Source organism: Osmerus mordax, unplaced genomic scaffold, assembly GCF_038355195.1.
Source record: "Osmerus mordax isolate fOsmMor3 unplaced genomic scaffold, fOsmMor3.pri Scaffold_234, whole genome shotgun sequence".
Taxonomy (NCBI): Eukaryota; Metazoa; Chordata; class Actinopteri; order Osmeriformes; family Osmeridae; genus Osmerus; species Osmerus mordax.
This window is the reverse complement of record NW_027120546.1, coordinates 7,391-19,623: the sequence shown is the minus strand read 5'-3', so window position 1 is coordinate 19,623 and position 12,233 is coordinate 7,391. Positions and strand designations below refer to the sequence as shown.

The following is a 12,233-nucleotide window of genomic DNA, read 5'->3' as shown; positions in this document are numbered from 1 at the left end:
GGAGTTAATGTCCACTAGGTGTGTGTGTGTGCAGGGGAGTTAATGTCCACTGGGTGTGTGTGTGTGCAGGGGAGTTAATGTCCACTGGGTGTGTGTGTGTGCAGGGGAGTTAATGTCCACTGGGTGTGTGTGTGTGCAGGGGAGTTAATGTCCACTGGGTGTGTGTGTGTGCAGGGGAGTTAATGTCCACTAGGTGTGTGTGTGTGCAGGGGAGTTAATGTCCACTAGGTGTGTGTGTGTGCAGGGGAGTTAATGTCCACGGGTGTGTGTGTCCAGGGGAGTTCGGGGAGGTGTGTCGGGGCAGGCTGCAAGTTCCAGGCAGGAAGGAGAACTACGTAGCCATCAAGACCCTGAAGGGTGGCTACACAGACAAGCAGAGGCGGGACTTCCTGTCTGAGGCGTCAATCATGGGCCAGTTCCAGCACCCCAACATCATCCACCTGGAAGGAGTCATCACCACCTCCTGTCCTGTCATGATCCTCACTGAGTTCATGGAGAACGGAGCGCTGGACGCCTTCCTCAGGGTAGGAGAGGGAGGAGGCAGGAGGGAGGGAGGGGGAGGGAGAGGAGGGGGACGGGGGAGAGGAGGAAGAGGGGAGAGGGGGGGGAAGGGGGGGTCATGGTAAATGTGTGTGTATTTAACCTGTGTATAGGTGTTTGTGTGTATGGTGTGTGTGTGTTTATGATGTGTGTGTGTGTGTCTCCTCTCTCCAGCTGAATGATGGCCAGTTCACTCCTATCCAGCTGGTGGGCATGCTGCGTGGTATCGCCTCAGGTAGGACGAGAGTGTGTGTACACGTCTGACCGGTGTGTGTATCTAACCTGTGTGTGTGTATCTAAACTGCATGTGTTTTCGTGTGTGTGTATAACCTACATGTGTGTAACCTCCGTTTGTGTGTGTGTATCCATCCTTTGTTGTGTATGTAACCTGTGTGTGTGTGTGTGCAGGTATGAAGTACCTCTCTGAGATGAGCTTCGTGCACCGTGACCTGGCTGCTCGTAACATCCTGGTGAACAGTAACCTGGTCTGCAAGGTGTCTGACTTCGGCCTGTCACGCTTCCTGCAAGAGAACTCCTCCGACCCCACCTACACCAGCTCGCTGGTATGCCCCCTAACTGCCGCTCTATCTGCCCCTAACTACCCCTCTATCTGTCCCTGACTACCCCTCTACCTGCCCCTGACGACCCCTCTATCTGCCCCTGACGACCCCTCTATCTGCCCCTGACTACCCCTCTATCTGCCCCTGACTACCCCTCTGCCCCTGACTACCCCTCTATCTGCCCGACTACCCCTCTATCTGCCCCTGACTACCCCTCTATCTGCCCCTGACTACCCCTCTATCTGCCCCTGACTACCCCTCTATCTGCCCGACTACCCCTCTATCTGCCCCTGACTACCCCTCTATCGACCTCTAACTACCCCCTCATGTCACATTTTGGAGTGTAACTTGTGGCCCTGCCCCCTCCAGGGAGGGAAGATTCCTATTCGCTGGACGGCTCCAGAGGCCATCGCCTACAGGAAGTTCACCTCGGCGTCAGATGCCTGGAGCTACGGAATCCTCATGTGGGAAGTGATGTCATACGGAGAGAGGCCTTACTGGGACATGAGCAACCAGGACGTGAGTGTGTGAGACTATTATACTGTATATTATACTGTATATTATTATACTGTATATTATTATACTGTGTATTATACTGTATATTATACTGTGTATTATTATACTGTATATTACACTGTGTATTATACTGTATATTATACTGTGTATTATTATACTGTATATTACACTGTATTATACTGTGTATTATTATACTGTATATTATACTGTGTATTATACTGTATATTATATTGTGTATTACTATACTGTATATTATTATACTGTATATTACACTGTGTATTATACTGTATATTATACTGTGTATTATACTGTATATTATACTGTGTATTACTATACTGTATATTATTATACTGTATATTATTACACTATATTATTATACTGTATATTATTATACTGTGTATTATACTGTATATTATACTATATATTATACTGTGTATTATACTATATATTATACTGTGTATTATACTGTATATTATACTGTGTATTATTATACTGTGTATTATTATACTGTATATTATTATACTGTATATTATTATACTGCATATTATTATACTGTGTATTATACTGTATATTATACTGTGTATTATACTGTGTATTATTATACTGTGTATTATTATACTGTGTATTAAACTGTATATTATTATACTGTATATTATTTAAATGTATATTATACTGTATATTATTATACTGTGTATTATACTGTATTATTATACAGTATATTATACTGTGTATTATTATACTGTATAATATTATATCGTAATACTGTGTCTACATTATTATAGTAAATTAATCTACTGTAATATTGTTGTATATTATGATGGTATATCATTATACTGTCCTTTCGTGTCTATAGTATTATGGTCTGTTGTCTACAGTATTATGGCATGGCGTCATGGCTATGGCGTGAAATTAGTGCCAGGAGAGCGAGCTCTGTAAAAACGATTTGTAACTTGCAAAAAAGATTTGTGTCTCTGTAGAAAATGATTTGTGTACTTGCAAAAAAAAGTTGTGTGTCTCCGTAGAAGAAGGCGGGAACACTGCTCCCAAAACCATCTAAGCCAATCAAATATAGCCATTTCTGTGTCTAGTATCATTGGACATTTTCGTCTGTCTATCACACAAAGAACGTCAGCGAATAAGAACAAAACTAGAATGCTGATGATTTCAATGGCGAGTCATTTGGTAAGTAGTTCAAAATATCCATGGGGCATGTATCTTTAATGCAACATTTAAAGATTATTCGGTTAGCGGTTGGTTTTGGGAGCAGTGTTCCCGCCTTCTTCTACGGAGACACACAACTTTTTTTTGCAAGTACACAAATCATTTTCTACAGAGACACAAATCTTTTTTGCAAGTTACAAATCGTTTTTACAGAGCTCGCTCTCCTGGCACTAATTTCACGCCATACATGGCGCCCTGATGTGTCAACATTATGATGGTATGTGGTCTACAGTATGATGGTATGTCGTCATGGCGCCCGTGTCCCCCAGGTGATTAACGCGGTGGAGCAGGACTACCGGCTGCCCCCGCCCCCGGACTGCCCCGCCCCCCTGCACGGCCTCATGCTGGACTGCTGGCAGAAGGAGCGCTCTGCACGGCCCCGCTTCACCGGCCTGGTCGCCTCACTCGATAGGCTGATACGAAACCCCGCCTCCCTCAAGGCCTCCAGCCCGAAGGCCCTGGGTAAGAGAGGGGGGGGAGGAGGGGAAGCATAATGTGTGTGTATGTTTCAAAGGTCTTATCCAAAAGCCCCCCTTTCTAACCCTTTCATTTCCCTCAACTCACACACTGTCAACACATTACTGTAACACACCCCACACACTGTATATACACTCAGACATTTACATTTACATTTATTCATTTAGCAGACGCTTTTATCCAAAGCGACTTCCAAGAGAGAGCTTTACAAAGTGCATAGGTCACTGATCATAACAACAAGATAGCCAAAAAACATCGCGAGTAGCCAAAACATGAAGCACACATTGTGAACAACCAAAGTAAGTGCCAAAGGGAAGAACCATAAGAGCATGTAGTTAAACAAGTTACAATTAAACAACATGAACAGCTATAAGTGCAAGTGTACCTGTGGAAAAAAGCAAGCAACAGTAATAAAACAATATATCACAGCGAGAATAGAAATTTAAATCAGTTACCACTAACCAGGTCAGGTGGCTGAGCGGTGAGGGAATCGGGCTAGTAATCCGAAGGTTGCCAGTTCGATTCCCGGTCATGCCAACTGACGTTGTGTCCTTGGGCAAGGCACTTCACCCTACTTGCCTCGGGGGAATGTCCCTGTACTTACTGTAAGTCGCTCTGGATAAGAGCGTCTGCTAAATGACTAAATGTAAATGTAAATGTAACCACAAGAGCAACAAGTCTCTAAGCAAGAGTCATTGTGATCCTTGAGGAAACTAACATCGGGTCAAGCAACCGTTCCTAAGTACCGTTGTACTCCCGGAACAAGTGCGTCTTGAGCCTTTTCTTGAAGGTGGAGAGACAGTCAGTGTCTCTGATGGAGGTGGGGAGTTGATTCCACCACTGGGGGGCCAGACAGGAGAAGAGCTTGTGTTGGGACCGGGCGGTCTTGAGCGGTGGGACCACCAGGCGGTTGTCTGAAGAAAACCGTAGGTGACGGGTGGGGGTGTAAGGCTGCAGGAGAGACTTGATGTAGACAGGTGCAGTCCCGTTCACTGCTCGGAAGGTCAATACCAGGGTCTTGAATCTGATACGGGCCATGATAGGTAGCCAGTGGAGAGAGATGAGGAGCGGGGTAACATGGGAGCGTCTGGGTAGATTGTAGACCAGGCGGGCCGCCGCGTTCTGAATCCTCTGAAGAGGGCGGGTTGCACATGCTGGGAGACCAGCGAGCAGCGAGTTGCAATAGTCCAACTTAGAGAGGACGAGTGCTTGGACTAGCAGCTGGGTGGAGTGCTCAGACAGGTATCTCCTGATCTTCCGGATGTTGTAGAGGGTGAATCTACACGACCGGGAGACCGCAGCAATGTGGGCCGTGAGGGAGAGCTCGTCGTCCATGGTAACCCCAAGGTTCCTGGCAGAAGATGAAGGGGTCACCGTCGCAGATCCCAGGGTGATTGAGAGATCGTGGGAGATGGAGGGTTTAGCCGGGATGATGAGAAGTTCTGTTTTGGCGAGGTTCAGCTGGAGGTGGTGCTCGGTCATCCAGGCGGAGATGTCTGTGAGGCAGGCCTCAATCCTAGCTGAGATCCCCGGATCGGTCGGGGGGAACGACAGGTACAGCTGCGTGTCGTCAGCGTAGCAGTGGTAGGAGAAGCCATGGGAGGTGATGATTGGTCCAAGTGAGGTGGTGTACAGAGAGAAGAGGAGGGGTCCAAGGACGGAGCCCTGTGGGACACCAGTGGAGAGCTGGCGAGGGCCTGACAGTTTGCCTCCCCAGGAAACCTGGTAGGATCTTCCCGACAGGTAGGATGAGATCCACTGGAGTGCAGTGCCAGTGATGCCCATCTCAGAAAGTCTGGCGAGCAGGATCTGGTGGTTAACCGTATCAAACGCTGCAGAAAGGTCCAGCAGAATGATAACGGATGACCTGGAAGCCGCTCTGGCAGACTGGAGGGCAGTGGTGACTGAAAGGAGGGCAGTCTTGAAGCCCGATTGGTTGGGGTCAAGCAGGTTGTTCTGAGAGAGAAAGTTAGACAGTTGGTTAGATACAGCACGTTCAATTGTTTTTGAAAGGAAGGGTAACAGTGATACCGGTCTGTAGTTCTGGAGAACGGCAGGGTTAAGGGAGGGTTTTTGAGTAGAGGGGTAACTCTAGCCTGTTTGAAGGCAGAGGGGAAGGTGCCAGAGGTGAGAGAGGAGTTTAGGACATGGAGAAGAAAAGTTATGATGGAGAGGGAGATGGTTTGAAAGAGAGGGGAGGGTATAGGATCAAGGGGACAGGAGGTGGGGCGATGAGAGAGAATGAGGTCAGAGATCTCTGCCTCAGACAGGGGAGAAAAAGAGTTTAGACATTTAGTTGGGTCAGTCATGGAGGGTGAGAGGGTAGGAAAGGTGGGTTTAGGGAACCGACTGCTAATGTCTGCGACTTTTTTCTCAAAGAAGGAGGAGAAGTCGTCTGCTGTCAGGGTGGAGGGAGGGGGTGGGGGAGGTGGGTTAAGAAGGGTGGAGAAGGTAGAGAAAAGTTTGTGGGGGTTTGAGGCAGAGTTAATTTTGTTCAGAAAGTAGAGGGTTTTAGCACCAGTTATGTGAGAAGAGAAGGATTTGAGGAGGGAGTGATACTTCTCAAGGTCCAGACCGCCTTTGGACTTGCGCCATCTCCTCTCGGCTGCCCGAAGGGTGGGCTGTTCTTCACGAATAACATCCGTAAGCGACGGGCAGGAGGGAGAAGATCGTGAAGGCCTGGTTGACAGGGGACAGAGAGAGTCAAGTGATGCAGTTAAAGTGGTTAACAAGGTGTCGGTGGCAGTGTTAGTGGGGTGGGACGAGAACTCGTCAATGGGTGGGAGGGAGGATGTTACAATAGAGGAGAAATGGGAGGGGGATAGGGAGCGGAGGTTGCGCCGGAAAGTTACAAGGGGAGGGGAGGTAGAAGGAGTTGGAGGGAGAGAGATAGAGAATTGGATAAAGTAGTGATCAGAAATATGCAGTGGGGTTACAGAGGTTAAGTCAGTGATACAGTTACGTGTCAGGATGAGGTCTAGCTGTTTGCCTGCCTTGTGGGTCGCCGGTGTGCTCAGCAGCGTCAGGTCGAAGGAGGTCAGGAGAGACAAGAAGTCGACGGCCTGAGTTCCTTGGAGGTGGATGTTGAAGTCCCCAAGGACTACCAGGGGGGTTCCATCATCCGGGAGGACGCTGAGGAGCATGTCCAGCTCCTCCACAAAGTCGGCTAGCGGGCCTGGTGGGCGATAAAGAACAATTAAGCATGCTTTGATAGGATCAGTTAGCATCGTATAATGGTGTTCAAATGATTTGGCAGTAACAGGGAGTGGTGTGGATGTGTATTTAATATGTGGGGAAAGAAGCAACCCTGTCCCACCACCCCGCCCGGTTGAGCGGGGTGAGTGAGTGAAGGAGTGGTTGACGGAGAGAGCAGCTGGAGTTGCAGTGTTCTCTGGGCGGATCCATGTCTCTGTCAGCGCAAGGGCATGAAGAGAAGCATGAGATGCAAACGCTGGGATGAAGTCTGCCTTGTTCACAGCAGACTGGCAGTTCCAGAGCCCTATAGAAAGAGAGAGGGCAGGTGGAGAAGATCTGGATAGGTAGTGAAGGTTAGAAGTTGACCGTATATACTTTGTGATATATCTACGAGTAGTGTAATGAACGGGAATGCTGAAGAAACACATGCTAGCTATGAATATGTTCTAGGTGGATTAGAATACAAATAGGGTGATGCTTATCAGAAGAGGTGATCCGCCTCGTCGGCGGACTCCCCCAGGTAGACTCCCTGTCTTTGTTCGACCGAGTCTTCGTGCACCGAGGCTGCCAGACGAGGCTGCCTCTGCAGTGCTACTCGCCTAAATATGCTAAAGGCGCAGCTGACAATCGCCCTAATTATGTAAACAAAGCCAGGGTCTCACTCGGCGGCAAGTACCCTGAAACTCGATCTCTAGCTAGCTACCTATTGACCAATTTAGCTGCTATACCCTTACCCTCTGTCAAAGAGGCAACTATTTAGCAAAACACAAATGACTGAAACAAACTCTGGTTACTTACAGTCAGATGGCAGTCACGAAGTACACTCAGTAAGACACTATTAGCTCTGAATCTGATTACAGAAGTCAGGGCTGATTTAACCAAATTCTACAATGGCCCTAATTATGTAAACAAAGCCAGGGTCTCACTCGGCGGCAAGTACCCTGAAACTCGATCTCTAGCTAGCTACCTATTGACCAATTTAGCTGCTATATCCTTACCCTCTGTCAAAGAGGCAACTATTTAGCAAAACACAAATGACTGAAACAAACTCTGGTTACTTACAGTCAGATGGCAGTCACGAAGTACACTCAGTAAGACACTATTAGCTCTGAATCTGATTACAGAAGTCAGGGCTGATTTAACCAAATTCTACAATGGCCCTAATTATGTAAACAAAGCCAGGGTCTCACTCGGCGGCAAGTACCCTGAAACTCGATCTCTAGCTAGCTACCTATTGACCAATTTAGCTGCTATACCCTTACCCTCTGTCAAAGAGGCAACTATTTAGCAAAACACAAATGACTGAAACAAACTCTGGTTACTTACAGTCAGATGGCAGTCACGAAGTACACTCAGTAAGACACTATTAGCTCTGAATCTGATTACAGAAGTCAGGGCTGATTTAACCAAATTCTACAATGGCCCTAATTATGTAAACAAAGCCAGGGTCTCACTCGGCGGCAAGTACCCTGAAACTCGATCTCTAGCTAGCTACCTATTGACCAATTTAGCTGCTATATCCTTACCCTCTGTCAAAGAGGCAAATATTTAGCAAAACACAAATGACTGAAACAAACTCTGGTTACTTACAGTCAGATGGCAGTCACGAAGTACACTCAGTAAGACACTATTAGCTCTGAATCTGATTACAGAAGTCAGGGCTGATTTAACCAAATTCTACAATGGCCCTAATTATGTAAACAAAGCCAGGGTCTCACTCGGCGGCAAGTACCCTGAAACTCGATCTCTAGCTAGCTACCTATTGACCAATTTAGCTGCTATATCCTTACCCTCTGTCAAAGAGGCAAATATTTAGCAAAACACAAATGACTGAAACAAACTCTGGTTACTTACAGTCAGATGGCAGTCACGAAGTACACTCAGTAAGACACTATTAGCTCTGAATCTGATTACAGAAGTCAGGGCTGATTTAACCAAATTCTACAATGGCCCTAATTATGTAAACAAAGCCAGGGTCTCACTCGGGGGCAAGTACCCTGAAACTCGATCTCTAGCTAGCTACCTATTGACCAATTTAGCTGCTATACCCTTACCCTCTGTCAAAGAGGCAAATATTTAGCAAAACACAAATGACTGAAACAAACTCTGGTTACTTACAGTCAGATGGCAGTCACGAAGTACACTCAGTAAGACACTATTAGCTCTGAATCTGATTACAGAAGTCAGGGCTGATTTAACCAAATTCTACAATGGCCCTAATTATGTAAACAAAGCCAGGGTCTCACTCGGCGGCAAGTACCCTGAAACTCGATCTCTAGCTAGCTACCTATTGACCAATTTAGCTGCTATACCCTTACCCTCTGTCAAAGAGGCAAATATTTAGCAAAACACAAATGAATGAAACAAACTCTGGTTACTTACAGTCAGATGGCAGTAACGAAGTACACTCAGTAAGACACTATTAGCTCTGAATCTGATTACAGAAGTCAGGGCTGATTTAACCAAATTCTACAATGGCCCTAATTATGTAAACAAAGCCAGGGTCTCACTCGGCGGCAAGTACCCTGAAACTCGATCTCTAGCTAGCTACCTATTGACCAATTTAGCTGCTATACCCTTACCCTCTGTCAAAGAGGCAAATATTTAGCAAAACACAAATGAATAAAACAAACTCTGGTTACTTACAGTCAGATGGCAGTCACGAAGTACACTCAGTAAGACACTATTAGCTCTGAATCTGATTACAGAAGTCAGGGCTGATTTAACCAAATTCTACAATGGCCCTAATTATGTAAACAAAGCCAGGGTCTCACTCGGCGGCAAGTACCCTGAAACTCGATCTCTAGCTAGCTACCTATTGACCAATTTAGCTGCTATATCCTTACCCTCTGTCAAAGAGGCAACTATTTAGCAAAACACAAATGACTGAAACAAACTCTGGTTACTTACAGTCAGATGGCAGTCACGAAGTACACTCAGTAAGACACTATTAGCTCTGAATCTGATTACAGAAGTCAGGGCTGATTTAACCAAATTCTACAATGGCCCTAATTATGTAAACAAAGCCAGGGTCTCACTCGGCGGCAAGTACCCTGAAACTCGATCTCTAGCTAGCTACCTATTGACCAATTTAGCTGCTATACCCTTACCCTCTGTCAAAGAGGCAACTATTTAGCAAAACACAAATGACTGAAACAAACTCTGGTTACTTACAGTCAGATGGCAGTCACGAAGTACACTCAGTAAGACACTATTAGCTCTGAATCTGATTACAGAAGTCAGGGCTGATTTAACCAAATTCTACAATGGCCCTAATTATGTAAACAAAGCCAGGGTCTCACTCGGCGGCAAGTACCCTGAAACTCGATCTCTAGCTAGCTACCTATTGACCAATTTAGCTGCTATATCCTTACCCTCTGTCAAAGAGGCAAATATTTAGCAAAACACAAATGACTGAAACAAACTCTGGTTACTTACAGTCAGATGGCAGTCACGAAGTACACTCAGTAAGACACTATTAGCTCTGAATCTGATTACAGAAGTCAGGGCTGATTTAACCAAATTCTACAATGGCCCTAATTATGTAAACAAAGCCAGGGTCTCACTCGGGGGCAAGTACCCTGAAACTCGATCTCTAGCTAGCTACCTATTGACCAATTTAGCTGCTATACCCTTACCCTCTGTCAAAGAGGCAAATATTTAGCAAAACACAAATGACTGAAACAAACTCTGGTTACTTACAGTCAGATGGCAGTCACGAAGTACACTCAGTAAGACACTATTAGCTCTGAATCTGATTACAGAAGTCAGGGCTGATTTAACCAAATTCTACAATGGCCCTAATTATGTAAACAAAGCCAGGGTCTCACTCGGCGGCAAGTACCCTGAAACTCGATCTCTAGCTAGCTACCTATTGACCAATTTAGCTGCTATACCCTTACCCTCTGTCAAAGAGGCAAATATTTAGCAAAACACAAATGAATGAAACAAACTCTGGTTACTTACAGTCAGATGGCAGTAACGAAGTACACTCAGTAAGACACTATTAGCTCTGAATCTGATTACAGAAGTCAGGGCTGATTTAACCAAATTCTACAATGGCCCTAATTATGTAAACAAAGCCAGGGTCTCACTCGGCGGCAAGTACCCTGAAACTCGATCTCTAGCTAGCTACCTATTGACCAATTTAGCTGCTATACCCTTACCCTCTGTCAAAGAGGCAAATATTTAGCAAAACACAAATGAATAAAACAAACTCTGGTTACTTACAGTCAGATGGCAGTCACGAAGTACACTCAGTAAGACACTATTAGCTCATAGACATAGACGCACTGGTTATTGTGTGGACTCATCGTGCGTCAAAGCAACACATGCATGACATTCCTGGGGTCTCGGGATTCTTACTAAAAGTGTAAGTACGTCCAAAAGCCTAAAATGGCGTACACACAAAATCAAACTTAAACCGTGCGTATGCACACCTGTAAGCAATGTTCCCTTTATAAATGACAGATTACCCACAAGTGTGCATCTTATCCCGCCCTGAACACGCCCATATTTACCCATAATTAGTCAATGCAAAGCACTTCATGAATGCTGATCCAGTATAGTAATGACCCTGAATGAAAAAGTGTCAACTTCAACTTTTACCAGAGTCTTTTTAAACATGAGTATCTGTACTTCTACTTGAGTGAAGGATGTGTGTACTTCTGCCATCTCTGGGTAATGGTATAATATATGATAATGATGATAATAATGATAATATATGATAATGATGATGCTGTTTGTGGTGCTGCAGGCCGTCCCAGCCCCTGCTGGACCAGCGCGCGCCCCCCTCCCTCTCTTCCTGTGGCTCTGTGGGGGCGTGGCTTAGAGCCATCAAGATGGAGCGCTACGAGGAGGCCTTCCTGCAGGCTGGGTTCACCTCCCTGGACATAGTCTCTCAGCTCTCTACAGAGTAGGTCTCTCTCTCTCACACCCCCCACACACACATACACACACATACACACATACACACACATACACACACACACACACATACACACACATACACACACACACACACATACACACACATACACACACACACACATGCCAGTACAGTGGTTATAGATTAAACATATCTAAGGTTTTTCCTACTTCCAATTCTTCCTCCTCTCCTCCCCTCCCACACACCTCACGCACACACACACACACACACACATACACACCCCACACACACACATCCACACACCTCACACACACATACACACCACACACCCTCCACAACCATGAGGTTAATAGTGTGTGTGTGTGTGTGTGTGCAGGGATCTGTTGCGTGTGGGCGTGACCCTGGCAGGACACCAGAAGAAGATCCTCTCATCCATTCAGACGCTTCGATTTCACAAGGACCCGCCCACTCTCCCTTACTGACCTATCAGCTTCCAGCAACCCCACCACTGCCCAATCACACTACCATGATATGAGCCAAAGCCCCGCCCACCCTCAGGATGACATCACAATGCCAACACACACCTCTACCAATCACTGTGCTTATCTGCATGATGGGGGCGTGGTCAGAAGGGCTGTGGCTTCTACAGGAGCAGAGATGGAGGAAGAGAGGGAAGGATATAGAAGACCTGACCTTAACTCTAGAACTTACCGGGAAATCCTGAACTCTCCAGAATTCTCCAGAATTATAGAACACTCCAGAACTCTAGAATATGCTTGAACCCTGGGGTTACCTGAGCAAGCTCCAGAACATGCATGGCATTCTGAACTGGAGTG

At 46.1% G+C, this 12,233-nt stretch overlaps 1 protein-coding gene across 1 annotated transcript; it reads left to right on the top strand.

Moving 5' to 3' along the window:
* Positions 1-244: 244 nt before the first annotated feature.
* Positions 245-11,980, top strand: LOC136939546 (ephrin type-B receptor 4b-like; the record flags this gene model as incomplete). Its single annotated transcript, XM_067232169.1, is given in 8 exon segments — positions 245-524; positions 715-775; positions 949-1,103; positions 1,470-1,619; positions 3,107-3,281; positions 3,284-3,299; positions 11,266-11,424; positions 11,774-11,980. Coding segments are annotated over 8 exon segments (1,102 nt in total), but the record flags the coding sequence as incomplete, so codon positions are not given.
* Between the last annotated feature and the right edge of the window lie 253 nt (positions 11,981-12,233).